This window comes from Scyliorhinus canicula, chromosome 2 (genome assembly GCF_902713615.1).
Source record: "Scyliorhinus canicula chromosome 2, sScyCan1.1, whole genome shotgun sequence".
Classification (NCBI taxonomy): Eukaryota; Metazoa; Chordata; class Chondrichthyes; order Carcharhiniformes; family Scyliorhinidae; genus Scyliorhinus; species Scyliorhinus canicula.
Window position 1 is genome coordinate 15013362 of NC_052147.1, and position 12157 is coordinate 15025518.

Here is a 12157-nt window from a genome sequence, read left to right on the forward strand (position 1 = left end):
ATTGGAAAAAATGAATTGGGTACTCTAAATTTTTTATTTTTTTTTAAAAGGAATACAAATTGAAATAGAAAGGACATTCTCCACTCAAAGGCAGCTACATTAAGACTGCCACACAACTATAAGATTGGTAACCCCACCTCCCGATTGATCTATTCCAGACAGCCAGCCACTGAAGGATAGAACTGGCTCTAATCATAGAACATAGAACAGTACAGCACAGAACAGGCCCTTCGGCCCTCGATGTTGTGCCGAGCAATGATCACCCTACTCAAACCCACGTATCCACCCTATACCCGTAACCCAACAACACCCCCTTAACCTTACATTTTAGGACACTAGGGGCAATTTAGCATGGCCAATCCACCTAACCCGCACATCTTTGGACTGTGGGAGGAAACCGGAGAACCCGGAGGAAACCCACGCACACACGGGGAGGACGTGCAGACTCCGCACAGACAGTGACCCAGCCGGGAATCGAACCTGGGACCCTGGAGCTGTGAAGCATTTATGCTAACCACCATGCTACCGTGCTGCCCCTAATCTTTACATAATTTTATAAACTTTTATTTGCAGAGATGCACATTCCAAGCATGCACTTCCATGCCCACAGTTTCAGTCTTTCCTATTTATCTGAATTCCCAGTTAATGCTCTATCTGCATACAATTAAACACAAGTAATATACAATTAACACCAACCTCCTCAACCAGGGTTCCCAATATACACAGAGCACTGCTGGGTGTGGCTGTCAATAACTTGAATTTACCCAGTGACTTCAACACAGTGAAATAACCCAATGCGATTCACAAGCAAGAAAAAACAAACAGTTTTGACACCAAGCCACGCGAGGAACTATTAAGGAAAGGTCACCAAAACTTGGTCAAAGTGATAGCTTTGCTGGAACGTCCAGCAGGAGCGAAAAGGTGAGGCTGAGGGAGGGAACAATTGAGCAATAAAAATGAGGAATACACAAAAGGCCAGAGTGAGAGGAGTGTAGCTATTCCGGAGGGAGATTGTAGAGGTGGCACGGAGGCATTAAAAAACAAGGTTTAGAATTTTAACGTTGGGGTATTGCCAGACTGGAGTCAATGTAGGTCAGCAAGTTAAAAAGGGGGGGGGGGGGGGTTCATTCACTGCACAACAATGTCCATGAGGCCACCAATACCTTTGAAAAAGCTGCTGAGGGAATACGCAGAGATAGGCTTGGAAAGAGAGGCCTGCGCGGTGTCAGAAGGAGATTTTGCAGGTCCCACGTCCCGGACTTCACCTGCTCGGATCCCTGTCGCACTCTCTTTGATTGACCACGAGATACCTGGGGAGAAAGAAATATTGAATTCAGAAACACCTCGGGGTAAGGCGCAGGACGTCCTTCACTGCCACTGCATTCCAAACACTTTCAATACCATCGCTGCCAGTGTCCAATGTTACTTTCTGCCCATTTAAAAGCGGAATGGGAAATTAGGAAGAGAACGGGCGGGGCAGGAGAGGGTAAAGAGGAGAACGGGCAGGCAGGGAGGGTGATGAGCGAACGGGGGAGGGAATGTCAATTGGGTTAGGATTGCAGTACTTACTCCCAACTGGCTCTCCGCTCCAGCTAACCTTCTCTACGTCGTCGTCATCATCATCCACGATACTGCGGATACTGTTTACTGCTCGCTTGGACTCTTTCAGCTGAAGTGAAAATATAACACAAACCGTCATACAGAATACAAGCAACCGTCAACATGGCAGCCGACACAGGGGCACCAGACAAGGATGCCCACTGTCCCCGCTGCTGTTCGCACTAGCAATCGAACCGCTAGCAATCGCGCTCAGGGCAGCAAAAAATTGGAGGGGGATCCAAAGGGGAGGCAGAGAGCACAGAGTCTCACTCTATGCAGATGATCTGCTCCTCTACATCTCGGACCCACAAAGCAGCATGGACGGAATCATCACAAACTTATCATGGCGTTCGTATGGGGGGGGGGGGGGGGGGTAAAAATGCTAGGATCCCAAAGAAGGTCCTACAAAAAACAAAATCCAGGGGAGGGCTAGTCCTCCCGAATCTACAATTCTACCACTGGGCGGCAACAGCCAAGCGAGTAAGGGGATGGATCCAGGAGCCAGAAGCCGAGTGGGTGCGTGTGGAGGAGGCCTCCTGCATGGGGACCTCCCTCCGGGCCCTCGCCACGGCAGCACTCCCATCCCCACCCAAAAAACACTCCAGCAGCCCAGTGGTGACAGCCACCCTCCAATCCTGGAACCAACTGCGGCAGCAATTTGGCCTGACCAAAATGTCGGACAAGGCTCCCATCTGCAACAACCATAGGTTCACACCAACACTGACTGACGCCACCTTCAAAAGGTGGAAGCAGGACGGGGGGACACTGACAGTCAGGGACCTATACACGGACGACAGGATCGCAACACTGGACGAACTGACAGAGAAATTTCGACTAGCTGGGGGGAACGAGCTACGGTACCTGCAACTCAAAAACTTCCTACGAAAGGAGACAAGGACGTACCCACAACCGCCACGACAGACACTACTGGAAGACCTACTGGACGCAAGTATCCTAGAGAAAGGGAACTGTAGCGACATGTATGACCGACTGGTAGAAAGGGACGACACCGTACTGGACGCAACAAGAATGAAATGGGAGGACGACCTGGGGATGGAGATAGGGTGGGGACTCTGGAGCGAAGCACTGCATAGGGTCAACTCCACCTCCACGTGCGCAAGGCTCAGCCTGACGCAACTAAAAGTGGTGCACAGAGCCCACTTAACAAGAAACCGTATGAGTAGGTTCTTCCCGGAGGTGGAGGACAGATGTGAACGGTGCCAAAGAGGCCCGGCCAACCACACCCACATGTTCTGGTCTTGCCCCAGACTTGTGGATTACTGGACAGCCTTCTTCGAGGCAATGTCCAAAGTGGTGGGGGTGAGGGTGGAGCCATGCCCGATAGTGGCCGTCTTCGGGGTTTTAGACCAGCCAGATCTATTCCTGGGGAGGATTGCGGACGCCCTTGCCTTTGCCTCCCTGATTGCCCGCCGTAGAATCCTGTTTGGCTGGCGGTCAGCAGCACCACCCAGAGCTGCAGACTGGCTGTCCGACCTCTCGGAATCTCTCCAAATGGAGAAAATCAAATTCGCCATCCGAGGGTCGGACGACGGCTTCCACAGAACGTTGGAGCCATTCACGCAACTGTTCCGGGACCTGTTTGTGGCCAACGAACAAGAGGAAGAATAGTCGGGTGGCCAAGAATCAGGGGAAAATGGACGGGAATCGGGGGAAGGTAGCCGGGGGGGGGGGGGGGGGGGGGGGAGGGGCTACGGGTTCGCTATGGGGGTTTGATGGCTAGCTAAGGCCCAAAACCAAACTATAAATAAATGCCTATAAACATGTGCCTCGGCCATATTGGGGAATGTAAAATATGTATGCCGGCTAAAGGGGGCGGCCACAATTGTGATTATGAAGATGCTTACCTATAAATATACATGTTAATTTTTGCGTGTGTTTTTTTTTCTTCTCTAATGATTTGTAATATGTTGTATATAAAATATGAAAACTCAATAAAAAAACATTTAAAAAAAAACATGGCAGCCAAATACAACACATCAAGAGCAGATCAATCAAAATGTCATGTGGTCAAGTATATATTCGCGTTGGAAGCAGTGCGGCGAATTGTCACTCGATTAGCCCCCGGGAAACAAGAGCGTTGCCCTGTGTAAACTGGGCCTACACTCTCTGGAGTGAAACATACAAGAATCTGAAGGGGTTAGGGTAGTCACACACATTATCTTCCCTGACTGGGGAATCTCGAACACGTGGCTGCAATCTCAGGGTAAGGGGTTGGAGGTGAGGGGAAACATCTTCACTCAAAAGGGTTGTAAATGTTTGGAATTCTAATTTCTTATCATCTTATTTGGTGATGCTGTGATTTGGCCTTCAGACAATGTGTTCAAGTAAGAATGTGGATATATTTCCTACCTAGTTATCCTCAGGGAACCTGGTAATTCAGAGTGCTTTGCCAGTAACATACACTTGACGAGGCAGACAACAGAATGAAGAAAGATATAAACAGTGACACCTCGATTCCCAGCCAATGACTTCAGAAGTCCCTCATCAATCACACCCAGAGACCGCACTACTGTGACAAAGTCGAAAGACGTGCAGGTTAGGTGGATTGGCCATGATAAATTGCTCTTAGTGGCCAAAAAGGTTGAGGGGTTACTGGGAAAGGATAGAAGCAAGGGGTTAAGGTCGGTGCAGACTCGATGGGCCGAATGGCCTCCTTCTGCACTCTATCTTCTATGACAACAAATTGTAAAACATTACACTTCACAGGAGCTTGAAGTGACAAGGATTGATCTTACATACACATTTTATGTTCTGCAGCTATCCTCCACTCATTGGAGGGATAGTCAATGTGTATTCTAAAACTATCCTCCACTTAGTGCATTTTACTGGGGGAATATTCAATGTGCATCATTAAATTATCCTCCACTCACTGCAATTTGTTGGAGGAATGATGCTACCATTACCTGAAGATGTTGCTACAGTTTTGGTCAAAGTTCTATTTGCTGTGGTTCATGAGGACTCTGTAGGCTGCGGTGCCGCGTTATTTTAGTAGATTTTGTTTGCTGAGTGAATGGACTTTGCTGCAAAAATGCACTGTTTGATGTTGTGATGGAATCTGTGTATTTAACTTTAATTTGTAGTTTCAAGGCCGACCCTATCGAAAACTGAAACTGAACTGAAAAACAAAACAAAAAAGGAAAGAAACCAAACTGAGGTTTGGAAACCAAAACTTCTGGCCAACGGAACATGTTTATAAAGATATGGATCAGTCCAATCTGGGCAGTAGTAGTTGATGAGTCCACTGGTGAAGTTCAGACCAGCTGGAAGACGGAAGAAGGCAGTGTCCAGATCCAGGTACTAAGAAAGGTTGCCGCAGCTGTTTCTGTTAGTTGAAGATAACATTGGTGAATCCTCCCCATCCAGACAGACCCAAGTAGGTTCTGCAGTCACATGCTATTTGTAGCAGAGGACCATGACCGTGGAACTCAGATTGGCTCTGTGTTGCTGTCAGCTGGGAATCAGACTAGCTACAAGCAGGATAGGAGCTGAAATCCTTTATGAGAAAGACAGAGTTCAAAGGACTTTTTTGATTGAGTGTTATTACCAAAATCTGAGTGGACTGTTGAGCCAGCTCATAAGATCTGTCTTAGACCTCTCTGCCATTAAACATACAATTTATAGTTTGCGGGCAAAATCTAACAACTGCACCGCATCCAAACCAGGGCACAATGGCTGGTAAATCTTGCGGGATTTACCTGGGTCACCACACATCACGAGATCTAAGGGAATCTTGCGAAACGTTGCAATGGGCAGAATCCAGATCTGGCTAATCTGAATATAAAGTGCTGCAATAAGCAGCACATTGATATCCACTCGCCTGCATTAGCCCAAGGCACAGCATCTAACCCCCTCGCCTCAGAAACCCCGAGCGAGCGCCGGTTATTGCTGGTCTCCACGAACAGGGACCAGGCACCGGGGGGCGGGGCGGGGGGGGGGGGGGGGGGGGGGGGGGGGGGTTAAGGCCCCAAAATGAAACAGTCCCATTAAATAGCGGAGTCTCTCTCTCCGCTGCGAGCTCTGGGAAACACCCAGCTACACGCGCTCAACATGGGACTCCGTCAAATCACGCCCTACATCAGCCATAATGTGCCTGTTAATTCACATTTAATACATGTTAATTCTACAAATTAAGAGTATGGGATAGATAGTATTTAGTGTTTGCTTTGTTGACTCTTGTTCTGGAACAATTCTTGTGTTTTAAACCATGGAATCTTAAGATTTTAACATTTTATTTTTAAAAATTGCGGTTTAAAATTTTGGATACTTTGTAAAACAAAATACGAGTTTCCAATTAGATTATAACACCATTAGATCCTGCCAGCCATCAATTAGTTGGTTGGCATGGCTGGGTCAACAGACACTTAAAACAAAGAATGAATGGATTGGATTGGATTGGATTTGTTTATTGTCACGTGTACCGAGGTACAGTGAAAAGTATTTTTCTGCAAGCAGCTCATCAGATCATTAAGTACATGGGAAGAAAAGGGAATAAAAGAAAATACATAATAGGGCAACACAACATATACAATGTAACTACATAAGCACTGGCATCGGATGAAGCAGACAGGGTGTAGTGTTAATGAGGTCAGTCTACAAGAGGGTCATTTAGGAGTCGGGTGACAGTGGGGAAGAAGCTGTTTTTGAGTCTGTTCATGTGTGTTCTCAGACTTCTGTATCTCCTGCCCAATGGAAGAAGTTGGAATAGTGAGTAAGCCTGTGGGAGGGGTCTTTGATTATGCTGCCCGCTTTCCCCAGGCAGTGGGAGGTGTAGATGGAGTCAATGGATGGGAGGCAGGTTTGTCTGATGGACTGGGCGGTGTTCACGACTCTCTGAAGTTTCTTGCGGTCCTGGGCCGATCAGTTGCCATACCAGGCTGTGAGGCAGCCCGATAGGATGCTTTCTATGGTGCTGTTGTGCTTTCTTAGTGGTAGCGTCGACGTGGGTGGACCAGGACAGATTTTTGGAGATGTGTACCCCTAGAAATTTGAAACTGCTAACCATCTCCACCTCAGCCCCATTGATGCTGACAGGGGTGTGTACAGTAATTTGCTTCCTGAAGTCAATGACCTGCTCTGTAGTTTTGCTGACATTGAGGGAGAGATTGTTGTCGCTACACCACTCCACTAGGTTCTCTATCTCCCTCCTGTATTCTGACTCGTCGGTATTCGAGATCCGGCCCACTACGGTCGTATCATCGAACAATCCCAAGTAATATAAAAGAGTCGTCTAATTGAATGGTGGAATAGGCAGGATGAGCTGAGTGGCCTACCCCTGGCGGGTCGGGTACGTTTTGGCGCCGCCCTTTTGGCACCGATCATTTGGCACCGCCATTTTGGCGCTAAATTGATTTGGCGCTCATTATTTTGGCGCCCAGCTGTTTTGGCGCCTTTGTTGTGTAGACGTTTGGTGTACCACGAACACAGCCTGCCCCTGGAATAAAACAGTAGTCAGAGGATTGGCCGTCTCTGCTGAAATGGTCAGTCCCCGCTCCTGCTGCTACTTGAGCTGTGTACACCATTGTAGATCCTTCCTCTTCATGCGGTCAGACAGCTGCCCCCAGATGAAACATGAACGGCGCCAAAACAGATGAGCGCCAAAAGGCCAGCGCCAAAACAGATGAGCGCCAAAAGGTCGGCGCCAATTGATCGGCGCCAAAAGGGTGGCGCCAAATAGTTCCATTCCCTCCCTGGCAGCCCCAAAAGAAAATAAGTGATAACTGATCCCAACCTGTACACTGTGGGAAAAGGTGTGGCACAGGAGAGGTGAGGCACTAAAGAGGGGAAGAGAAAGATTGAATAGACCTCAACAGTTCTCAGGTTATTCTTCTGAATAAATTCATTAAATAAGCTGCTAAACCAAGATCCAATAGCTCCTTATGTGACTCCAATCGCATCTGCTTGCACAGAGACATTTAAGACTCTATAATATTGTCCAGGTAATGATCACGGTGTTCTGGTAACCTGGGCAATGTTCCTCCTTCAAGTAACTCCAAAATTAATAGTATCAACTGGCCAAATATCGATTTGTTGTTTGTAACATGTTGCTTTGCACAAATAATTGCTCCAACTGTCTACAGAGATGACCCCAATGGTTGAGAAGTTTGCAATGCAAACTTTAAAAAGTAATCTGATTAGGAAATTTAAATAAAGGCAATTTACTCACCTCTGTAAATTCATCGTCGTCATCAAACGCGAAAGCTTTGCATTTTGTGCTGTTCCAATAATCTTCTTCGTCATTTTTAGTTCTGCTCATCTGCAAATAGAATAGAATATAAAAAAATGTTTTTAAAGTGTATTCACAACTTATATTTATATAGCACCTTTAAAGTAATGATACGTCCAAGGTACTTCAGTAGAAAATTAAAGAAGTTTGATATTGAGCCGCATAAAGGAACATTAGATCAGATAACTAAAAGCTTGGTCAAAGGGTCTTAAAGGAGGAAAGTGAGGCAGAGAGACAGAGAGCTTTAGGGATCATGTTCCAGAGCTTGGAGCCGAGGCAACTGAATGACAAGCAATTGTGGAACAATTATAAATGGGAATGCACAAGAATTTAATTTATCAACTTAGCTTTGATGTTTATTACTGTCACAAGTAGGCTTATATTAACACTGCAATGAAGTTACTGTGAAAATCCCCTAGTCGCCACACTACGGCACCTGTTCGGGTACACTGAGGGAGAATTCAGATTGTCCAATTCACCTAACAAGCAGTCTTTGAGGACTTGTGGGAGGAAACCGGAGCACCCGGAGGAAACCCACGCAGTCATGGGGAGAACGTGCAAACGCCGCACAGACAGTGACCAAGCGGGAATCAAACCTGGGACCCCTGGCACTGTGAAGCAACAATGCTAACCACTGGGCTACCGTGCAGAATTAGTAGATAAACAAACGGGTTGGAGGGTATTGCTGAGATAGGGAGGGGCAAGGCCATGAAGGGATTTGAAAACCAGGATGAGTATTAATCACAATGTTTATAAAACATTGGAATCATCTCCGGGTCACTGAATGTTTGGAGATTGCACATTTCCTCTGTGTCTACGTGGGTCTCACCCCCAAAACTCAAAAATATGTGCAGGTTAGGTGAATTGGCCATGCTAAATTGCCCCTTAATTTGGAAAAAAAAAATAACTGCATATTCTAAAGTTATTTAAATATATAAAATACAGGAATCATCTCTAACTTTAGCCCATGCTGAAATTTCTCTACTCTTTGCAAGGTACTGCTTGCTATTTCTCCAAACAGATTTCAAGTTAAGAGTTCACTGGTGAACAGTGGGGATCAATGGACCAATCTGCTCAGTTGATCTGGGGCAAGGCAGCAATGGAGGAGGCACAGAATTGACCCACTAGAGCGATATAATCAACCACAATGTTGCCATAGAACTATAGAATTCCTACACTGCAGAAGGAGGCCATTCAGCCCATCGGGTCTGCACTGACCCTCTGAAAGAGCACCCTACCTAGTCCCTGGCCTACCCCATCTAATCTGCACATCTCTGGACAATTTAGCATGGCCAATCCACCTAACTTGCACATCTTTGGACTGCAGGAGGGCCGGAGCACCCGGGGGGAAACCCGGGGAGAACGTGCAGACTCTGCACAGTCCCGCATCCCAAGGTCGGAATTGAACCCGGGCCCCTGGCGCTGTGAGGCAGCAGTGCTAACCGTGCCCTCCACAACAGAGAAGCCTACCAACATCGAATGTCTAGTTTCAAACTGCATCAGTCACCTGGGACAGGAGTGTGAGCTGCAGGATCTGCGGTCCAGCGAGGAGAGGAAAAACTGAAAGTGTGGGTGAAGGGTGGCAACGACTATCTCCTTCCAGGAGTCAAAATGAGGAAGAAGTGGATGTTGACCTAGGTTTCAGGTCATTTTTTTTTTTAATGACAAACCAGAACAGAGATGGAACAATCCTTCCCAAAAGACAATGGAAATGTAATGCTGCAAGCTGACCCTCTGTCCTTTAGTGTTGACAGGACACAAAACTGATTCTCTCAGACTCTCTCACACAAACACACTACAGTCACAGGGAATAGACCACTTTTGTTTTAAACACCGGGTATATCTGCTGGCTTTGTTTGTTTACTATAATCATGATTACAGAGAGGAAATCAATGCTTCCAGACACTCAGTCACCCCTGAATTCACTCACTTCCCTGCATCAGCCTCTTCGGGAACAGACGGTCTGCGCGTGCGCCGGGGCGCAAGGCTCGCCGCCCGTTGTAGTTTCCAAGTCGGTCGCGGAACTACAGCTCCCGGCGGCGCTTGCGGCCCGCGGGCTTCCGGCGCCGCTGGAGGCCGAACCGCCACTTTCGAAACGCGAGGAGAAAATTAACGCCGCGTTTCTGCGGCAGTCGATTTCGTCCTTTCTTCTGCCGCTTTTTCATCGTGGAGACGTCGACGGAGTTTCGCCCCAGGGACGTTTACTGCGGCTGCACCGTCGGTGCAACGATGAACTAGTCCCGTGCAGCAGCCAGAGACCTTTTCCTATGGGCCGCAAGTGTCTGGCTGCGGTCCTCAATCAGTCTCCACATTTAGCTCAAACTTTTATTTAATGTTTCCAGCATTTTGCTTTTTTTTTTCCAAATAAACCTTACGCACTTTTCCTCCACCTACCCAATTCCAAACTACAGTCAGAGACCAATAAAATGGGCAAACAACTTTTGGCAGATGAAATTTAGTGCAGGAAAATAAATGTCTAGTGATTTAGGAACAATCCAGAGTGTGTTAGGAATGTGTGTTAGGAATTACACAAACCTACTGGACAGAGCCCGAACACCACTGGACAGGATGAACTGGGGACAGAAATAGAATGGGGACTCTGGAGCTGATGCGACCATCAATTCACTCGGAGACTTGAGTCGAAGTAAACAATAGTTTTAATCATCTTACAACTTTGCCTGCCTGCGACTGGTACAATACTGAAGGTGGTTCCGCAGGTCAGCTGCTCTTATACTTCCTGAAATGGGCAGAGCCCGTACATGCGCCACATCTCCCCCTGTGGGTAAAGCCACACAGTGGTCCATAGATGGAGCCCACAGGGTTAATAGCATGGTATAATGCAACACAGTATACTGGTGAATTAATAGTACTTATACATTCACCCCCTGTAAAAATATTAAGTCCGGTGGGGTGACGGTTTCAGTCGGTCAGGTGTCCGGATCGTATGTTGCGACCGACGAAACACTGGTGTCGCAGCCGTTTCAGGTGGCTGTGGAAGTGGGTCAGGTGCGGGCCCGGTGGTGGACTCCGGGGGCGGTTCTTCCGGAGCTTCGCTCATGTGGTCTGGTGTACCGGGTGGAAGCGAGTGCGGAAACCAAATAGGTGCGGGGGCGCAGGACATGGGGGGGGGGGTTTGGGCTGGGTATAGTGTGGGGGGTACATTAGTGGTAGTGGTGGAGGAGCCTGCGGGTGCCAGATCTCGAGGGAGACGGTATCCTGCCAGCCGTCAGGGTGTTCGACGTATGCATAATGTGGGTTTGAGTGCAGGAGCTGGACCCTCTCTACCAGGGGGTCGGTCTTACGGGTCCGAATGTGTTTCCGAAGGAGGACAGCCTGATGTCCTCAGCCAGGACGGAAGCGAGGCCCCTGTGGTAGTTCCCCTAGAGAAGATAAACAAGCGGTCATGAGGAGTCTGGTTTGTGGCCATGCAAAGGAGGGACCTAATTGCGTGGAGCGCATCGGGGATAACCACCTGCCAGTGGGAAACCGGGAGATTCCTGGACCATAGGGTCAGTAGGACGGTCTTCCAAACCGTCACGTTCTCCATCGCCACCTGCCCGTTACCCCTGGGGTTGTAACTGGTAGTCCTGCTTGAGGCGATGCCCTTACTGAGCAGGTACTGACGCAGTTCGTCACTCATGAAGGAGGAGCCCCTGTCACTGTGGACATAATTGGGGAAACCAAACAGAGTGAAGACGCTGTGCAGGGCTCTGATAATGGTGGGGGTGGTCATGTCGGGGCATGGGACGGAAAACGGGAGAACTCATCTATAATGTTAAGGAAATAGGTATTGCGATTATTTGAGGGGGGGGGGGCCTTTGAAATAAATACTGAGGCGTTCAAAGGGCCGGGAAGCCTTTACCAGGTGGGCCTTATCTGGACGATAGAAGTGCGGTTTACACTCCGCACAGATTTGGCAATTCCTAGTTACAGCTTTGACCTCCTCGGAGAAGGGCAGGTTGCGGGCCTTGATGTAATGGGCGAGCCGGGTGGCAAAGGTCTTCGTGGATAGCCTGTAGCCAGTCGTCTTGCACGCCGGCGCATGTGCTGCGGGACAGGGCATCTGGGGGCTCGTTGAGCTTCCCAGGACGATATACTACATCGTGATTATAGGTGGAGAGTTCGATACTCCACCTCAAGATCTTACCATTTTTGATCTTGCCCCGCTGCGAATTATCAAACATGAAGGCAACTGATCTTTGATCGGTGATGAGGGTAAACCTCCTACCAGCGAGGTAGTGCCTCCAGTGCCTCACGGCTTCTACGATGGCTTGAGCTTCTTTTTCGACCGAGGAGGGTCGGAGGTGGAGAGGG

The 12157-nt window shown here is 48.2% G+C and overlaps 1 protein-coding gene across 3 annotated transcripts in view; it reads right to left on the reverse strand.

Moving 5' to 3' along the window:
• Nucleotides 1–9918, reverse strand: part of vipas39 (VPS33B interacting protein, apical-basolateral polarity regulator, spe-39 homolog) — a 45133-nt gene extending 35215 nt beyond the window's left edge. For 2 of the 3 annotated variants that reach the window (XM_038773950.1, XM_038773928.1), the window contains exons 1-4: nt 9774–9918; nt 7784–7873; nt 1570–1669; nt 1164–1310 (exon numbers count right to left, since the gene is read on the reverse strand). In XM_038773950.1, coding sequence (XP_038629878.1) covers nt 1164–1310; nt 1570–1669; nt 7784–7873 — 337 coding nt within the window. In that variant the 5' untranslated portion in view covers nt 9774–9918. Of the gene's footprint in view, nt 1–1163; nt 1311–1569; nt 1670–7783; nt 7874–9350; nt 9734–9773 lie in introns of those variants that run through there. The other variant, XM_038773939.1, reaches the window with a different exon arrangement.
• Between the last annotated feature and the right edge of the window lie 2239 nt (nt 9919–12157).